Source organism: Macrosteles quadrilineatus, unplaced genomic scaffold (assembly GCF_028750875.1).
Source record: "Macrosteles quadrilineatus isolate MER2022 unplaced genomic scaffold, UCM_ALF_1.0 Scaffold_6__1_contigs__length_79288215, whole genome shotgun sequence".
Classification (NCBI taxonomy): domain Eukaryota; kingdom Metazoa; phylum Arthropoda; class Insecta; order Hemiptera; family Cicadellidae; genus Macrosteles; species Macrosteles quadrilineatus.
In genome coordinates this window covers 15,406,041-15,426,407 of record NW_026542599.1, presented here as the reverse complement: position 1 = coordinate 15,426,407, position 20,367 = coordinate 15,406,041, and the positions used below count along the sequence as shown (strand labels likewise).

At 35.7% G+C, this 20,367-nt stretch overlaps 3 protein-coding genes across 3 annotated transcripts; all 3 read left to right on the top strand.

The window, feature by feature from the left end:
• Positions 1 to 702: 702 nt before the first annotated feature.
• Positions 703 to 5,788, top strand: LOC128996164 (spermine oxidase-like). Its single transcript, XM_054421301.1, has 5 exons — positions 703 to 782; positions 1,514 to 1,656; positions 3,062 to 3,319; positions 4,368 to 4,578; positions 5,717 to 5,788. The coding sequence occupies exons 1-3, from the start codon at positions 712 to 714 to the stop codon at positions 3,298 to 3,300; spliced, it is 453 nt and encodes a 150-aa protein (XP_054277276.1). The 5' UTR covers positions 703 to 711; the 3' UTR covers positions 3,301 to 3,319; positions 4,368 to 4,578; positions 5,717 to 5,788.
• A 1,337-nt stretch (positions 5,789 to 7,125) lies between these two features.
• LOC128997016 (peroxisomal N(1)-acetyl-spermine/spermidine oxidase-like) lies at positions 7,126 to 10,068 on the top strand. Its single transcript, XM_054422593.1, has 4 exons — positions 7,126 to 7,233; positions 7,725 to 7,921; positions 8,682 to 8,802; positions 9,118 to 10,068. Exons 1-4 carry the CDS (start codon positions 7,186 to 7,188, stop codon positions 9,232 to 9,234), a joined length of 483 nt encoding a protein of 160 aa, XP_054278568.1. The 5' UTR covers positions 7,126 to 7,185; the 3' UTR covers positions 9,235 to 10,068.
• A 5,540-nt stretch (positions 10,069 to 15,608) lies between these two features.
• On the top strand, positions 15,609 to 17,480 carry LOC128996644 (uncharacterized). The gene has a single exon (XM_054422064.1). The coding sequence runs from the start codon at positions 15,609 to 15,611 to the stop codon at positions 17,478 to 17,480; it is 1,872 nt and encodes a 623-aa protein (XP_054278039.1).
• Positions 17,481 to 20,367: the final 2,887 nt, after the last annotated feature.

The window sequence follows — 20,367 nt, the reverse complement described above, 5'->3', positions numbered from 1 at the left end:
CCATATATAGACCAAGCCGGTCTGCTCGGGTGTGGTTTTGTCCCGGGGCTATAGGTTTTGTCCTCTGGTAATAAATAATGGCCGCTTTTGTTGTCTGGCTGTTTTATCATATTTCCCCACTATTCAAAGACAAATGCTTACGCCACACATATTCTAGTGTTTTTTTCTGTGGCGAGAGTAATTTCTGTTAATTTTTTTTGTCATTCAATAAAAACTAATTTTCAAAACTTTGTGATATTGGTCTTAAATTAATTTTGCACATTTATTTTTCAAATTTCCCAACAAACATTATTCAAACTTTTTTCCATGTGGAACAATTACAAATCAATATGACAGTCGTATGGTTTGCTCATGGGTTAAACGATAACATAATCGTATTTTACTCTTTCATCCCAAACTAAAAATTTGAAATAATTTTCTAATATAACAGGCCTTATAGGAAATACGTTTTATGTTAAAAAGCATAAGCTGGTTGCCCAACCTTTAATATTGTCTGTGCATTATAAATTTTTGTCCTAATGGTTTAACTACATTTTTCAAAATGGTAATTTCTTTAAGTGTTTTGGACTTCACAACAAATATGAATATAAAGTCAAGTTCAAGAAGCGATAGCTCTCTGGGTTCACAAGTTTTATGATAGTTGATAACTTTTGACCAAACTTTTAATTGCTGCTATCAGTAAAGCCAACCAGTTGTACTGTTGTCATCAAGATGGCAACATTAATTCGGTTGGTTTTAGTTTTACTAGCTATAACCTTTTCAGCATTTGCCACAACATCTGAGTAAGTAAATGTCAAAACAATAGGTTTGTTAGTAACCCATTCAAAAAATCCGATGGATTTACAATAATAGTACTATTTTTATAAGATAATTGGTACTTTTGACAGTCAACATCTCTATTAGGATTAGCTTAACAAACAAAAACCTTTAGTACAGCAAAGTAGTCTGCTATTCAGCAAAATATTTTTATTAAAATCACTCTGAAAAAGTGTTCAAACTAATATTTACTTGTTTATGGTTGGCTTTGGAGTTTAATAAGGTAATACATCAAAAGAAAATCTTGAAATGTATATGTGATTTAATAAATATTTAAGTTTACCCTGACATAGTTAGTTGGGAAAATCGTTATTAAAACTAAAAATCTTTATTTTATATTTTATTCATTGTCTACGCTTACTACACAACCAGTTAAATGAAACATTATGTGAACACCATAATGTACACCGGTTGCGATGGGGAGAAGACCTAGTATTATCACCCTCTTTGAATTGACCATTATTTCTTCTACATTTACAGTGTTAGGTTATGGTTGTACATTTGCTATGGTTGTTATTTGTGGTTGGGGATGTAGGTTATTTAATGAATAATTTTCGTTTTTAAAATGTATATACGTTGCCTATTTCTCATTTACATATCATTCACTTGAATTTGGTGGATTTAACTACGACCCTCTTCTCGAAAAAGACCCGAATACAAATCAAAAGTCTGAAACCTTGTGGTGTTTCCATTGCAGGGGCGAACACAAGGTGGTCATAGTTGGAGCGGGCATCTCAGGGTTTGCAGCAGCAACAACCCTTTTGGAAAACAACTTTACTGACTTTGTTGTTTTGGAGGCATCAGACAGGATTGGCGGCAGGATTAACACTGTCCAGTTTGGTACGTAAAGGGCGATCCAATTTTAGTTTCCTATTTATAAGTTAAGAAAAAACACGATCAATTTTACATTTTCTTACTTATTATTTGATTAACATAATCTTTGGCAATTTTCAATACAGTGAAAAACTTTACTAGGCCAGTAAACTTTACTAGTAAAAACTGATTTGGCCAATATGGACGTCCTCCACTTCTGTTATTTTAGAGGTAGTTTCTGTTTACAAGATTTATATATAACCCGCACGTAACTCGTTGAATGTGTGCAGCAAACGGTTGTTCTACGGTTCGGAACGTGGTTGTTCTAACAATGCCTCACGTGTATGATATAAGGTTTATATTCTACCCATGTGTCTGAAATTCCAATTATTGACATACCCAGAGAAATTAAAACTTGCTTTATCAGAGAAAAGATTTTCTTCAAAAATTCGGTCTGTTATTCTGTTACCCACTCTGAATACATTCTTTGCTGTCAATAATCTAGGGATTTCAGTTCTTAGAATTACTGGCTCATGTTTAATGTTTAATTTCAAAGCCTCATTAAAATTGTGCTTAAGGAATGCGTACGAAAGGCTTAAAGTCCGCGAATGGCGGAACATTTTTAATTGTGGCTACATTGATCATATTCCACTATGATAAAAAGGCCTTCATCTATCTATAATTATTCCAGTTTCCTTAAATGTCTGTACTATGCTTCAAGCTTTTTTCCTTCAGTAGGAATATCAAATTAACTATAATTTTCTGTCTCATTTCGGTAAGGAAGTTGTATGGAATTTTTCTTTCTGTAGATCACTTGATCAAATTTAACACGGTAAGCAGTGTTTAAACTGCCCATTTTACAAAATGTGTTGCAATAGACTGACCTTCTATGTATTACACATATACAACAATGTTCAGCTGTGCAATCATCAGTGCTACCAAAATAACTGCAATTTTATCATTTTAAACATGATGCCTCTTTTTTTGTCCTAGGACGAAAAAGTGGCACGAGCCCGGAATTGTTTTTCACATTACTTCAGGTTAGACCTAGGGGTTACGGCATTATCACTTAGATCAAATCCGTTGGTGATTTGGCGGGATATGAATCCGGGACCCCAGGAACCGTAGTCCCGCGCTCTAACGACTAGACCAGCTATCTCCCCAAACATGATGCCTCTTAAAACGTGTATGGCTGAAGAGGAGCATAGTCCTGGACAGCAGACATTTTACATAAGCTCACCATCCCCCAAATATTTCTCCAAAGAAAGAGTATATTATATGACAGTTTTAGGATTTCAGGATGATAAATAAATATTTTGTAACTTTTTCATTTTGTATGCCAATGTCAAAAACTCACATTTATCTTTTTGAAGCCCTGAATAACCAACAGGCCGACAGAAACGAGTGGAAACGATATTAATGTTCTGTCTAGGAGGTGTACCTGTAGACAAGGGTGCGGAGTTTGTCCATGGTCAGGAGGACAACATCGTCTACGACCTGGTGAAGCCTTACGGTCAGTTAGACTCGTACGCTCCGCTCGTTAAGTCAGGGAAGCACATCTTTGCTGAGGTCGTCAGTACAACAACACTCTGGTATATTCGCTGGTGGAAGAGGCTCGTGAAATTCTCTACCAGGACTACAGTGAGCACAATAGCTCAGACGGTTCTGTAGCTGGCTTCTTCTATCCCAGGTGTAGTATTGGAAAAATTAAAAAAATCATTTGAGTATTGCCTCATCAGAATGATGATAAGTTGAATCTCATAAGTGTTTTTGTGGCTTAATACTAAGCTTTAGTTTTTCATGTGAAATCAAAAGTAATAAAAAAGTAGGAACTAATAGTCAAAGGTGTTGGGTCTTCAGGGGGCCTTTCAAAACAGCCCAGTTCCTGTGACTTGTGAAACGAAATTGGCTCACATGGGACTTTTCAATGAGTTGTGCTGTAAGACAGAGTACCCGTTTCCTCTGTGTGAATCTACTAGTATTCGAAATTCTCCATCAATATTATTAGTATTGTTATCAGTTACAATAGTTTTATCTTCCAAAGTCATTATTTAGTGTCAATTTTCTCAGCATTCTCTTAATATTCTCGATTTAAACCATCAGTTCTCTGTGTTTTCAAATCAGGACACTCAGTAATCTATGTTATTTTACTCAGGATTAACGTCGTTGTTGCCATTTAATATTCTCAGGAAACTGTGTCAATATTATCAGGGTCCAACATCAATAGTTTCAGTACTTCAGTACTGACTAACATGCTCTCTCTATACTTTCAGCATTTCAGAACATCTGTCAGTATACCGAAGATTGTCCCTTTCACACTCTTTCTATGGGACGTTATTATTATTTATGATCATTATAACATATTTTATTGACAACCAACAGCTTTATAGAGTTCTAAATATAAGTTAGTGTCAAATTATTGAATGTTTCTCAAACTATACACCACAGCCCACATTAAATTCGCCAATCAAATCATACATAAATTCCAGTGGTTACAATTTGGTTTTGCTATACAAATACATCCGGTGTACCTACAACCGCATACACTCCTTATATAGAGTCTATTAGAGAAGAGATACACCGGTTTTAGAATTTGGCCTATGCAACCTATGTCAAGTAGGGTGGGGTTAAGTTAGGTAATGTTAGTTTACATAGACTTCTCTCCATCGGAAATGTTTATAGTGGCTTAAAGACCAAAATATGCTACAAATCTAATTATAATCGTGTACTTTGACCAGGCTGCAGGAGCTGGTGACAGCAAGTGAAGTAGACGCTGAGCTATGGGAGGCTGTCAACCAAACTGTGACCACCAAGGAGACGGTATACAGCGCTGCAGACAGCCTTGACCAGTTAGGGGTGCGAGGGGAGGGGGAGTATGTGGAGAATGGGGGTGATCAGACCTTGAAGTGGACCTCCCGTGGGTACAAGACCATCTTTGAGATACTGTCGGTGAGATAATAGATATCTGAACAACTAGTGAGCAAAGGATATTTTTGAATAGAGAGACATGTCACACATTAGGCTTGCCAAGAGCGTTAGTTTTATAGAGTTATCTTGGACACGAGTTGCATATTACATTTTGTCTATAGATGATATTACATGAGTCAAGAGCCAACTTTAGGCAAATACGAAAGGTGCTGCCTCAAAGCGCCCTATGCAATGGGAGGCAACGCGCTTAGTGCAAAACACGTAAAGATTGTATAAAGCCCATTAATTTTACGTTAATTTTGTTAGTTGTGAAAGTATAATAGTGAAGAAATATGAATATTTACATTGAGATTTTTGTTAGTTGGTATTGTTGGGATACTAATTTTTGGGTAGTAAGGTGAGGCTACTCACTATGTTTGCACTAGACCCACGGTACTCGAAGTCGGCTTTGTATGTGACAGTTAACATATCTGTATTTATTGCAGCAATTAATGAAACTTCTATTTAATGTTACGGTGTTGAAATGACCCATCAAAAACTTTTGGCTTGTATTACTCTAAGTATTAGGTATACTTGTTCGCCAGTTGTTTGTTAGAGATTCGATTCTGAGTAAGGTCAGTACAGTAGCTGTTTAATTCTTCTATTCTATGCCCATTTGGGGCACCAGCTAAAATTGCAAAAATACAATTTATAAGCTACTTAAAAGTTGTTCAAAGGTTTATTGCGGACATTTTCCATCACGATGGTAAAAACAATACACAACGTTTCGGGATCTGGAATCTGATCCCGTCTTCAGGTGAAAACTTAACTAACACATTACAACTAACAATACACAAACGCCCAACCTAAGTTGGAATACACTACAGAAGGTAGCAGTCAAAAAATATACACTGTATTACAGTTAAGTCAATACTGTACTTACAAGTTATTTTCGCATTTAAAGTTAAATTTTGCTTACATTTACAAAGAAAAGAACTAAAAAATTTTGTGTTTCTGATATGGACAAAGCTTTTATTTAATTATCATTCACTCATCTACATTAAAACACACCTTAGAATATAAACTCATTTGAACATAATCTAACAAAGTAATAGTTGCTAAAATGGTTTTATCACACAATACATCATTAACATCATACGTTCTGTTTCGTAACTCCTAGAAAAAGTTTCCCAACGTCTCCGAGGAGCTGCCCATCATGGAGAAGGTTCTGTTCGGCAAGGAGGTGCAGGGGTGGACTATGGTCAGGGGGAGGGGAAGGTAGTAGTGAGATGTACTGATGGTAGTAGCTACACAGCTGATCACGTGGTCATCACAGTGTCACTGGGGGTGCTCAAGAAACACATGGAGATGTTCAACCCTCCCTTGCCACGGAGTAAGACTAATGCTATCCAGGTGAGAATGTGGCATTGTTGAGACTAACTTAAGGAACGTGGTTAGATGCATTGATAAGTTTTGGGAAGCAACCTTAATTACAAGTACAGAAGGTACTCTTGGGAAAAAACAAGCTAATAAGTTGGCAGCCCTGTTTCCTTTACTTTATCACCGATCAGCTGATATGCATACTTGCATTGTTGTCAAGACAGCTTTATGTTATAGGGAGTTTATTATGTTTATTTATTGAGAGTTCATTTGCAAAACCAACCGGCTTAACATAGTTTGGACAAAAAATAACTGAGGAATAGTTCCTTTCTTGCTTTACCTACAGGTTTTCTCTATAAATTTACCGTCCTTTAAATTGAGAAAACTGTAGATATAGCACAGAGAAGTAATATAAATATATTACTAATTTAAAAAATTAAATATATTTATATTACTTCTCTGTGGATATAGCATGAAAGAAATTAGCAGTTACTCTTTGTCCAAACAATGTTTAGTAATACATCGTTTAATTATAAAACAAATTTACTCAATTTAATGCATCTTTTAGTTTTTTGTTAAATTTTGCATTAAATAGCCGCATTTTTTACGATTGAAAAGTTCTTATTCACATTTTGCTAAATTATTTCAATCAAAATACGAAGAATGTTGCTAAATATCAAAAGTTTAGCTCCAGTCGTTAAGGAGTTGAACTTTTTTGCATATTTCCTGAGTAAAAAAAAACAACAAAAACTATATACGTATAATGACACTAGTAATAATATATTTACACTGATGATTCACAAAACGGTAAATACATATGAAAGTTGATAAGTGGGGATCGATTTCGATTGGACTCTCCAATCATTATCAAACCCAATAGGCGAATCCTAAGTGTATTTCCTGAGTGTACTATATGACCATTGACCAGTGGCCACTCTCCCTCCAGTAGACGTTTGTGAATGAAATCTAACTTGATATTTTTACAGTATTAGTGTTAAAATGTTAATTTGGTATGGAATACAATAGTTACAGCATTGTATTTAGACAGTAATTGTTCAACAATGCATAAAACCAACAAATGGTATTTAAAATATTGGTGGTATTTTCCACCAACAAATGGTTCATGAAAAGATTCCTCAATAGCAGTAAGGAAAAAACACTCCTAACTTTTGTTGTATTTTGCAGACTTTGGGAATAGGGTGTGTTGGAAAAGTGTTTCTCTTATTTCCAACTCGCTGGTGGCCTGTGGATATCAACGTAATTGTTCCAATGTTTTCTAAGAAACAGCTTGAAGACTTCAAGAAAAACTCCACCCATGTAAGAAATGTGTCATGTTATATTAGAGATACTAGTCATGTAGACAATAAAACAACTTCCTTTGTTAGAGCAAGTTGAAACTGAACTTGTACCTTTTCTGGCTAAATATTGTTGTAATCTTTCAATACGCTCTAAGATGACACTTTACTGCCCTAGATTTAGTTGTTAGTACACTATGCGTTAAACGAAACTATTGCTGTCCTTACGGCTTTAGGTTGCACAGCTGACACCAGTAAGGAAGAAATTAACGAAAAATCTAAACTAATAAGTCCAATCAATGGTCGATTAAGATTTCGATATGCAGAATCGATATCTCGCCAAACTATTCATGCCAGCCGTTGTGCCATTTGCCTGCGCAATTTACCTGTTACTCCTTGTAGTTAACTGTTACCTTGTTATTTCTGTCATCTTAACCTATTACTTTTACCTTGTCTGTTACAATTATATTTACCTGCGACTATAGCCTAGTATAACATGTTATGCCTCTGCAGGGTTACTGGGCCGCCTACACCTCCGGGTTCTGGCCGGTGATGCAGCATGAGCGCATGCTCTGCTCGTGGTTTTCAGGGGAAGCTTGCAGAATCATGGAGAAGTTGACGGAAGAAGAAGTCATCCAGGGTCTGCTTGAGCTGCTTAACGCTCTTGTAGGCAAACAACATCAGATTCCCCGACCTGAAGGCATTCTGAGGTAACTGTTTTGCCTTGACACAATGACAAGCATAATATTAAAACCTAGACCACTTTCATGATAGTGTTTTGTTCAAAATGCCCCTACAGTTATCGGAATGTAGTTTCCAGCATCTCACCTAGTAAAAAGTACGATCGTGAGATATGTCAGTAACCTCTTGGTGGTTTGAGCTGTCCAAGATGCCTTTCATCACTGGGTTTTCAATTAATGGTTTAGGCTTAACAGCTAATATTATATGTAGGAACAAAGCTACAAAGGTTATCTCACTTTGCATATTCAGAATGGGAAATGTATATCTACACCCGTTGCAGAAAACCTGCTGACTAAGCGAATTTCCATTTGCTTGATTCGATTTTCACTTGAATGTATCAAATTGTCAATTTTTTTTATACTACATAACAATGGGTTTAGTGAGTACTTAGGTTTGCAGCTACAATGGAAGTAATAATGTGTGGTTTTGGTAAAATAGTAATAGGTTAATTTGAAATAATCTTCCAAAATTGATTTTTAAAGTATCTAAAACAATCAAACACCAACAGTTTACTTATTCTCTAAAAGAACGACATGAGAGCTCCAAATTTACATTATTTTGGGGAATTCTCTCCAAATATATCGATCCCACAACAACACTTCAAAATACTTAAGCATAACTTTTTCAATCCCTACAAACCGATATTCCGATATTTTAAGTTTTTAGGTTAAAAAATAAGAAAACCAATTGATTACCGTTCTATTTAACATTATTCTTTTTGTTTGACAGGACTAACTGGGCCAGCTATCCCTACACGTTAGGATCATACTCTTTTCCCACGCCGGATAGCGATCGTCTAAATGTAACTAGAAGTCATCTATCCGAGCCTGTACTACATCATGATAAACCTGTAAGTATACTTCTTACGTCACTTAGGTGTAACTTTAAGTAATAAGGCCATTTCGTAATTATTTAGTATACTCTATACGTTCTAATAAAGTTAAAATTGAAAATACTATGTTTCAACACTAAGGCTATCCTCCATGGATAAGAAAGGTTTAATTCTGTCCTTAACACATTTCAAGGTCAGGACATACATCAGTATGTCTTCATTAAATCTCGTAAACGAAACTACATGCGGCATTAATTACAGTTAGTTGCTTATGTCGTATTTATAAATACGCAGTATGTTGCTAAACTGGTATTAATTTCTTCGCCTTTTCAGGTTTTACTGTTCGCTGGGGAGGCCACTCACCCTCACTACTGGAGTACGGTGCATGGCGGACTGGCAACAGGGATTAGGGAGGCAAACAACCTACTAAAGTATATCCAGACTGCCTGAAATATAGGGAATTTTATATACTAACCTAAGGAGTTTCTTAAATAATCAATCAATTTTTAACTTTTGAAAAATGCACATAAGACTTTTGAAACAAAGTACATAAAATTGAGTTTACAACATAATTTTGGTTCATTTGCTTCTGGTATTGATCAGGGGGTTAGAAAGGCCAACAACCTAATACAGGACTAAAGGATAGTACTGTCCCAAATTTGGGGGCATTGAGTGTACTACGTTATGGTAGTTCTGAAATATACAAATTGAAGGTGTCCAGAAAAAAACTGAACATACTCCTATAAAACAAATTTCTTCGTGTTAAAATTGTTAAATATGATTTATTTATGTTATAATAAACTAAGAAAGCTACAGGAGGACATTAATAACAAGACCCTTGATACAAAGTCTCTTTTGATGGTAAATGTCATTTTTCAATTCCCAAGAATTTGTTTTATCCCTAATTAAAATATTTTTTTACAAACCTTGGTAAGAATAAAAATAATGACACGCTTATATAACAAATACAGTAGCATGAAAGTCTTGTTGTCAAGGTCATATGATTCATCTTGTAAATCTAAGTATAAGGTTCAATAAACAACATACCATTACTTTGATTTGTTTTCCTGTTACTCTGCAACAATAGCAATAGGTCAACTTTCTCAATTTCATTCTCAATATTAAAGTTATTCTGGGCCAGAAATCATTGGTTTGGTGAAAGCTTGTGATGCAGCATTTGTCAAGAATCGTTATATTACTAAGAATAACCATATGTTGTGCTGTTTCCATTGGTAAATTCATTGTAAAGATCTTTATTGTATCCAAAGTTTTGCTTTGTTTTTATTTACACTCATAAAAAGTACACATTATTGAGGTGTATATCGTATGAAGTAAAGTTTTCAACACACTTTTAGTGTTTGGAGTCTCCCAAAAGTTTCTTATGAAAACAAAAATATCTTAGCATTCACGAGTTTTGCTTTACGACAAAAGAATTCGTAAACTTTGGTGTTTTGCCGTGTTACTAAGTCTATTTATGTCATCAAACTGTAGTTTCGATATTTTTTATGTTAGTTAAGGCTTGAATAAAACAAGAACTTGATCAAAGCAATTCCACCCTTATCATACAGAGCTAGAGCTTCTGGTGTGAAGTAGGCTTCTCTTATACTGTTAGATTAATATGAACACAATAATTTGAAATTCGTATGCAAATAAATCATCCTGCACATGCTACTGTGACTATGCAAACGTGTTAATGAAGTATTAATATTGAAAAGCAGCAAAATTGATTAAGAATTAATATTTCATGAGTGTCATCAGTATAATCTACATTTAAAATTTAATTGGGGGACATCACACGATAACTATTGTTGTTTTTACCTTGAACATATATTTTTTTCAATGTAGAGTCTAGATAAGTAAAGAAATATCCCCATAAAAAAATGGGGTTACTAACCAATAACTTCTTATTATTTGGCGATTTGGGAAAAAATCAACTTTGGGCTTAAGTTTTATTAGTTGTTCTATACATAATTAAAAATACAGGGGAGCGAGCTGGCGTAGTGGTTAGGGCGCAGGACTTCAGTCCCTGAGGTCCCGGGTTCGATCCCCGCCAAGTCACCAATTTTATCTAAGTTTTAATGCCGTAACCCCCTAGATCTAGCCTGAAGTAATATGAAATACAATCCCAGGCTCGCGACTAGCGTCCTAGGAAAAAAAATTAAAAATAAACGATATTTCAATTTTGGTTAATGTCAGTTGGTAGCTGCTTACTGGGTATTATATGGCAGACAGGCTAGGTTATCGTGGCTTATACTTTTTTAAGTTGATCGTTAGCCTAATTATTAGAAATAGGTAAGACCCTAAGTACTGTTTATTTGAAGAGACATATTACATTAACACTATTTGCTCGCATTAACTTAAATTATTCTGCTATTATTTGTAGTGTTATTTTTAATTTATTTTCCTAGGACGCTAGTCGCGAGCCTGGGATTGTATTTCATATTACTTTATACATTTCTTCATATCAAATAATTTCCACGCATGAAGGCTTCAAAGTACTTTGTCCACTTTGGCCTCAGGTCTTCACAAGATGGTACTGCAGACCAATAAACTTATGCTACGTTCTGGATGCCTAAAGCAAGAAGAACCGCAAGATTGTGATAATTATATAGACACGACTTCTTTCTTCTCAATGAAGCTTGTTGTATGTATGTATGACGCGTATTATAGAAAGGGGTTTTATAAGATTATTTAAAATGTCTTACTAATAGGTTTGTACTAATATAAAAAATACGATAGGGAAATGGGGGAAATGAGGAAGATGACTTAATAAAAATATGACGAAAAATATGTTGTTTATACTTTATTCTGGAGTATGAAATGGAATGTGAATGTTGAAAGGCTCATAAAATAAGGCATTGAAAAAGTGAAATCGTTTTCTTTCGTACAACAATAAGGATATCATTTACAGTGATTAAAGCAAATTCAGAAATCTTTTGTGAAGTTTTTTCCATTTAGATAAATAGTGTGTTGATTAGTAACATCGGTTTTAAGTACATAGCATTACATATCCACCGCTATGTCCCCTATAGTGAGCCATAGACCCAGAGTTAGCCAGTAGAATAGTTCATACACCACCTTTATACTAAACCCATTGAACACCCCCAATATACCCAAACTGTAGGCTACAAACTCCGCTGGGCTCGTCACACTGTAGCGTATAACAGAGAGAACGCTGTCGTCCTTGTAGCTAAACTGAATAGTGGTATTCTTTAGCATCAATAGTGGTGCATCAGCATCAGGCTTATTCTTTTGATCGATAGAGTACAAAAAGCTCAAACAATCTAAAGGACAGTCACACTTGCATCGTTTGTCTTTGTACTCATGATTGAAAAGAAATTTACTTTGTTTTTGACAATCGAATGCTTTACTGCTGCTACAGATAGGAAGGGAACTGTTAATAATAGCTGTGCCATAATTGACGCAGCTACACAGTTTCAAAGAACAGTTTATCTGACATTCGAAAACACAGTTGTTTTGCGTGTAAAACTCAAATAGAGACAGCGACCTCTCATGTGAAAATACGCAGTTTCGTTTTGACTGTTCTACTTCAGCAAGATCTTTCCTCGCATTGGTAATGTTTGGTGAAACAGAAATAGCTGCTGATGTGCATTGAATGATTCTCTGATTTGGCATGATTGTCATCGATGGGTTATCAAAGTTACTGTGTACAAACAAAATATATCTTCCGAATAGTGATCTTCTTTTTGCAAGTTCCACTTCATGACTATATACGTCGGGGTGACTGTTTGTAAACTCAATTTCAGCAGCAAGATCAGCAAACTCTAATTCCAAATGGTTATCTGTGTACAGCAGTTCATTCCTGCAAAGGTCGTCAAATATGTTCGCAGGATTACAAAAGAACTCATTGAAATCCTTGGGCTTACTTACATCACGAGATTTAACTTTTCGAAGATTTTTCATAGCATTAATAGTCTTACAAGTGTAAATCCCATTTTCAAATTTCTTAACCGGTGCTAGCAGTATTTGTGATGAAGTTGAGCCATTGCGAAGAGTTTCCAAACGGTAAGGAGTAGTAGGTAAGTCGAGATTGTATATTTGTAACGTACTCAGTCGTTCTTTTCCTAATTTTTCAATGTATTTAAAATAATCCACCCCATTGAAGATGCGGTTTGGTTTAATATTTTCCGTATCTTCAAAAAGGGGAACGTATAAACTTGTAAACAAATCCCCTTCATCATCAGTCATTAACAGAAAATCAAATATGATTGGATATATATCAGTTGAAATCATGAACATATTCAATTCATCCTCGCTACACAGCCAAGACGTTCCATTCTCAAGTGACATGCATCGTTTCAAGATCTCAAACCTGTTGTACTCATCTTTCAGCAGCACAGGCTCACAGACAGTGATGGCTGGGAAAGGCATGTCTTTGACATTCATGTAGGTCAGACTTTGTACTATCAGGGAGTTCCGAAAGTTGTTGTATGCGTCTTGGATGTAAATAGCGCTTACAAACAGGGCTACAATGTGGAATAATATACTCACCGAGTTATACAGATCTGGGCAACGCCTCAAAAAAACACTTTGCAACCCAGAAAGTCCCATGTTGTTGAAGAGGGCTTCGGAGTAAGAATTTTCCTTTCTTGAAATATCCTCTAATGACATAGTCATGTTGTCAACCTCAAATTCAACTTCTTTCACAGCCACTTTCAAATTTCTAAGGTCTTCCAACAATAAATCATCGAATTTTTGAATTCCTTCCTCGATATCATCCAGGTAGTCTTCAAATTCATGAACATGTTCTTCAAGTACGTTTTGGAATTGTATTTCTTCCTTTGAGTGGGACCGGTCATTCCCAACAATACCATTTCGGATTTGATGAGCCATTTTGAATACCTACGGATGAAATCACCCGTGACATACGTGACAAAATGAACTACTTTCTTGTCAAGTAATTAAACTTTAACTATTCATTAGGTGACGATAAGAGAAGCTTGCGTGTTAAAATGAACAGTTTCATTGACTAATTATGATGCGAGTTCCATTAAGAATATTTGCTATAATAGAATATGCAAATGCCCCACCACAGCAAACCTGCAGACTTGAAAATGTTTTTAAATTGGAAATGTTAGACCCCTTAGAGTGACCCTTCATTTTTAAGGTCGTGGTAAAATAAAACTAACAACGTAAATTAGAGGTCTATCTTAGCACAGTAAAATATGGCAGTCAATTTAAATCCTTATAAGTCAGTCTTCTGCAACCTTTGCATGAGTAACAACCTGTATTCTGGTACAAATTTTTTGCAAAAAGAATTTTCAATTATAAGCAACAATAATTGACTTATATTTTTTTATAAAAAGGCAAATGATAGTAATTTTAACTGTTCCCAAAATGTTACGTAAATAAAATTGTAGGTTAATTCTGATTTCTACAGATGTCAATTGACCGCCATTTTGTACTGTGTTAAGATAAAGACACCTATTTTGCGTTGTTAGTTTTCTTTTATCACGACCTTTGAGTTTTTATCACGAACCCACGATGTTTGACCTTCTATCACTTACCGGGGCTTAACATTTCAATTTTTTTAGTTTTCTCCGAAATCCCCTATTTTTTGGTTGCGAACCAAGTATCAATTAGGCTCAAAAAGTGCGTATGCCATAAAGGTGTGCAGAGTTTAGTGTTTCTAGTTTGAGCCTTTACAAAATGTATAGGGAGTTTCCAGACTTGGAAATTTTCACTTATGAAAATTTCAATTGACTACCATTTTTTACTTGGTTCAGATAGAGCTTTTAGTTTGCGTTGTTGGTTTTCTTTTATCAGGAGCTTTAAAATGACGGGTCACTCGATGGGTCTCACAGTTTGAAATTTTTAAGTTTCCCTCGAAATACCCCATTTTGAAGATGTACATGAAGTGGTGGTTACGCCCAAAAAGTACTTCATCACATGCCATAAAGAAGTGCAGAGTTTAGTTTTTCTAGTATTGGTCGATAAACAATTTACTTGGGGTCATCAGACTTTTTATAAACTCTGTAATAGTAGAATACTGTATATAGATGAATAAAAAACAAAAATGCTAGTCTAGATGTATTTTAGATTGGGTAAAGTTGGTATAACATACTACAATTTTAAAAAACGTACACATTATCCGGTTTAGTTTGCTCTAAAATTGTAGTTAAGTGAAAATTTTTTGATTGGATTTGGTGAGGCTTAAAATGATCCTAAAATAACTTTAATTTTGCACAAAAACCACAAAAAAATCTTTTGTCAACAAAAATTTTAAGGTTTTTAAAATTTTTGTAAGTTTTAAGACGATTGTCAGGAGGAAAAAGGCGTCCTCCCCTAAATTGACAGAGAAATGGTTTTCAAAATTGGTAAAATAAAGAAAAATATGTTTTTCTCTTGATATTCTTTGAATCTCCGAAACTAAAAAAAATGCTATTAGTATTGATATAACTACTAACTACGCTTACAGTTCCTATTGTTACTTCATATTTTTACGTTCAAAAGTATAAAACTTCAACAAAAATATATAAGTTTGAGATTCTAAAGAAAACACTTTGCCATATACGGAGCACAGCATAAATATAGGATAGTTAAATATAGGTTAGTTGGATCCGTATTTTAAATTACTGTGCATGCAAACCTCACTTATTTCAGAGTGTAGGATGACATTGGATGACCATTTTTTTCCACGAAACAAACCGCCTCTTAGGTTTTGCATGCGATTCCAGCAATTACATGATGGCTCGTTCTTTGACACGCACATCTTCTAACTTATTTACGCTGTGTAATCCAATGTAATGTAATTAGCAGCAGTTTAAACAAAGTCGAACAACCATTCTCACTCCGTAGTAGAAATGGATCCCGAAATTGAACTTGAACTGCATGGTAAAGACCTTTATCCATTGGTTAAGCAGACTTCTACAACCAAAGAAACGCTTACAGAGCGGTTAAGTAGGGTTAAGAAACGGTTGTTTTTGATAGATGGAAGGATTGGCTCACCTAATAAGATCACCAAAGACATGATAGACCTAACAAAGACTGTTAAAACGGTAAGAGTAAAATGTCAGAATCTAAGAAAGTCGTTCACAATCCCGGCTACAAAGGAACAATCACATTTCGGAGAACTATTCAACAACATCGGGTTAAGTAGACGTGCTGAACGAAGACATCTGCAGAAGACCCTTTATAAATTGGTAAACATAATATTCCACGTTTTAGCACTGTTTGTTAGCGCTATTTACATCCAAGACGCATACAACAACTTTCGGAACTCCCTGATAGTTCAAAGTCTGACCTACATGAATGTCAAAGACATACCTTTCCCAGCCATCACTGTCTGTGAGCCTGTACTGCTGAAAGATGAATACAACAGGTTTGAGATCTTGAAACGATGCATGTCACTTGAGAACGGAACGTCTTGGTTGTGTAGTGAGGATGAATTGAACATGATGATCATTTCAAATGATATATATCCTATCGTATATGATTTACTGACAATGACTCTATACGAAGGGGAGTTATTTCAAAGCCTATATATTCCACTTTTTGGAGATTCAGAAAATGTTCCACCCCTTGACCATAATTGGACCTTTAGTGGGGTGGATTATATCAAATACATCGAGAGACTTGGCAACGACCGCATAAGTACAATTCAACTTTACAATATTGACCTTCCAGGAAGTCCCCACAGGAGGGTAACCCTCCGCAACGGTTCAGCATCATTGATGACATTAATATCATCGATAAAAGATTTTCACACGGGAATTTACACATGTAAGAGCTTCAATGCTGATAACAAAACAACTATGTTGGGTTCTACAAAAATAAAAATGAGTAATGAAAGTGCAAACCATCCATTTTTAGACTCCTACCATTCACAATCATGCAATCCTAATAACATATTTGATAGTGCCTGCAAGAATGATTTGTTATATACGGATAATCACATGGAGATAGAGTTTGAAGATGAAATTGACTATCCTATTCCTGAAAGAGATGACAGAGAGATTGACGATCTTTCAAAAAAAAATATATGGTTCAACAGCTACTTTGTGTTTTTACACGGGCATTTTGACATCCCGTCAATGTCAAATATGAAACACGTGAGACTCGTCAAGACCACATCATCTGCCCTTGTTGCAACGCCAGCTGTTACCAACGCGTTACAGGATCTTACAGAAGTGGATGAATCATTACGAAACTGTGTATTTTCACACGAGAGATCACTGTCTCTATTTGAGGTTTACACGCACAACAACTGTGTGTTTGAGTGTCAAATAAACTGCTCTCTAACTCTCTGTGGATGCATTCCTTATGGCACAGCTATTTTTTACAGTTCTCTTCCTATCTGCAGCAACAGAAAATCACATTCTTGCCAAAAAGAAAACCAATTCTTATCAAACCCTGCATACAAAGACAAGAGGTGCAAATGCAACTGTCCAATGGATTGTTTATCTATTTCGTACTCCTTTGGTGGAAAAATTGAGTTAAATGAAAAATATTCAAAGAGGAGAACCACTTCCCAGGTTAGCTACAAGGAAGACAGCGTTCTCTCTGTTATACGCTACAGTGTGACGAGCCCAGCGGAGTTCGTAGCCTACAGTTTGGGTATATTGGGGGTGTTCAACGGGTTCACCATAAAGTTGGTGTATGACTTGTTTTACTGGCTCACTCTAGGTTTGTGGTCTACTATAAGGAACATGGCATGGCACAGGGTGAATATTTAAGAGTATATGATTATTCTATTTCCTTTGAGCTTCGCATACTTATATTATATTTATGTTAATGGAATATTGTGTCAGTGGCTTAGTAATACGACATTTAACCTTTTTAATTCTTGCTTGCTGTTGAAGAAATCCCTTAAGAACTGGAAAATTTACACTCTGGTAATTTTGCAGTTTGAAAAGATCATAGCTTCTAGTTCATTAGGTTCGATTTTTTTCAATATAACGATGTTTAAATATTAGACCCTTTAATCTGCTTAGTGTTGCACAATGTTCTCGCAGGTTACAAATTCTCACAGATAATGCAAGTTATAGTAATTTCTGCCAAGTTATAGTAATTTCTGCCGAAGAACGGTCTTGTATATTCTTTCTATTTTACTATCAAACTGTTGTTTTCTAATAGATAATGTTCATACAATCTGTAGAATTTGATTTAAGTTGTAGAGAACGATGATGTCAGTAATTTCTATATTTTATAAAGTACTATTTGCACTTTGCTTGAAACTCTTATACTATTTTTCTAGCTTTTTAAAGTAAATTCACGTTGTTTGTGTTTTCTGAGCTTTCTACTTATATTCCTCGTTGCAGACTATGTCACAAAACCTAGAACCCATTAAAATGATTTAAAATAGCCAAGTTATAAAATATGATAAATTAAAAAAATAGCCTAGCTTTTTTCCAAAAGCCACACAGTTGCTTTAATGTTGTGTTGTTTTCATGACCAATGTAATTTTGTTTAAATGAACTAATAAAACATCATATTTAATCATATTTTCGTCTTGAGCCGAGCCTTTTACTTTGTTCAATATCCTGGGGGGCTATACGCTGAACCGGACACCAGCCTCGACCCAAAAAAAAAAAAAAAACTGGAAACGCACTACCCATGTGCCGGGCGGTGTCCATACCACAGGTTTAACAAAGGTACAAATAAAAAAGTGGATTCGGCGTGCAAGAAACGAATATATTTAAGTTCAAAACAATCCCATGAGAAATATCACAAATGCTTACAATTCAATTTCCATTAAACAGTTTAAAAGTAGAAAAAAACTTGCTGGGTATTAAAAAAAAATCTGATGAAATTTATTAATTTAGTTGTAAGAGGTTGGGTGCACCCATCAATAGTCATAGAACATAACCAAGTAGAAGAAATAGAAATAATGTGTTTATTTTTCATTTATAATCGTTATTGTAGACAACCTAATGCGGCTATGAGTGGGAAACATTTGTAGAAAACACTAAAAAACAAGATATTTGAAAAAAGATAAGATATTTACAAAAAAATTTTATTATATCTAACTGTTGTGTAGATCGTGAGTATTTTCATAATCTTTGAGTTGACTCTTATAAAGTCATCGGAAATTATGACTGTTTGGCCTATTCGTTAAAATAATGCCTGTAATGCTTCGCAATTGCTCGAATTCGAGCAACAGGTATGGTCGCCATTTCATCAAAAAGTATAAAGTATAAATTAAAGTATAAAATGAAATTTAAAAATGTTATGGTTAGGAAAAAAATGGAAATGATTTTCGTGCCGAAATTTAGAACAATTGGGCTAAATCCCACCTTGAGGCCTCTGTCAAAGGGCGGACTCCTAATGAAATGAGCTTCTAGCTTAAAACTACTTAACAGTAAATTAGAATATATAAAAATACTAAAAACTGCTGGACTAAACTTTCTCAATTTTCAACAATTAATTTAAAAGTCCTAATATCACAGTTAGTTCATGTACAGGTACTCATCACTAGGTGTAGACGGCGATTCATTGGAGTAGGTTGCTGAGACCGATAGCGCAGGTTGCTGAGACCGATAGCGCAGGTTGCTGAGACCTATAGCGCAGGTTGCTGAGACCGATAGCGCAGGTTGCTGAGACCTATAGCGCAGGTTGCTGAGACCGATAGCGCAGGTTGCTGAGACCGATAGCGCAGGTTGCTGAGACCGATAGCGCAGGTTGCTCGCAGCTTGATCCTGGCGCAGCCAAGGTCAGCAGCTGGCCAAGTTCCATCCAGGACGTCTGTCTCCAGAGGTAGAATTAGACCCCATCGAAGGTGAAAGTCTCACACAAATTAACTACTCATTGTAGGAGACCAAACAAAATAAATAATATAATTAATTAAATATATTGATATAACCTTCACAAAAATTAACAACAAAAGGCAAAGATCGGTTGCAGACGCTCTGAGAAACTTGGTTCCGTACAAGAACGAACAGTTGTTACAGTTGTACGCAATCTTCGCATCACCGTGTCAGAAATGCCGGTACAATGACAAGTACAAGACAGACCGAGGGTGGGGCCTTCCCCATTATGTGCAAAAAACCCGAAGTACCCTAAGCCCGACAAACCTGGGCCATGAAATACCTGACCCCACCATTCACCCGTTCCACCCATGATCAGATGCTAGGAATGAGCTTTGCCGCCCAACGTCCTTTTTACTCGGCACCCCACATACGCTGCCATTGGTTGAAACTGCAGTCGCGTTCTTTTCTGGTAGTGGCAGCAGAATCTCTGTCTACTTCAGGTCCCCTGCGGTAGATTGCCTGACACTCCCTATCGAGACGGAATACGTGGCGTTGACACTGGCACTCACCATCATAGGTCGGATGTTTTGGCAATCTGTCTGACCAATATCGTCCTAATTATGATAACAGTCATTTTGGTGGAAGTAGATGACATCTAAATAAGGACTTAGGATGCTGCAAAATACCTCGGTGTTATCATTAAGATGTCTTTCAGCGAGGATATCAACACAGCTTCCAAAGCGATCTCACCCCTGGGCCCTGGATTATACCCAATGTTGGTAGTATGTGTTTTTAATGTCGTACATACTGTACGGGAATAAAGATCAGTCCCACGTCCTATCCCGAAGACCCGATTTAGAAGTTCTGCATAGCA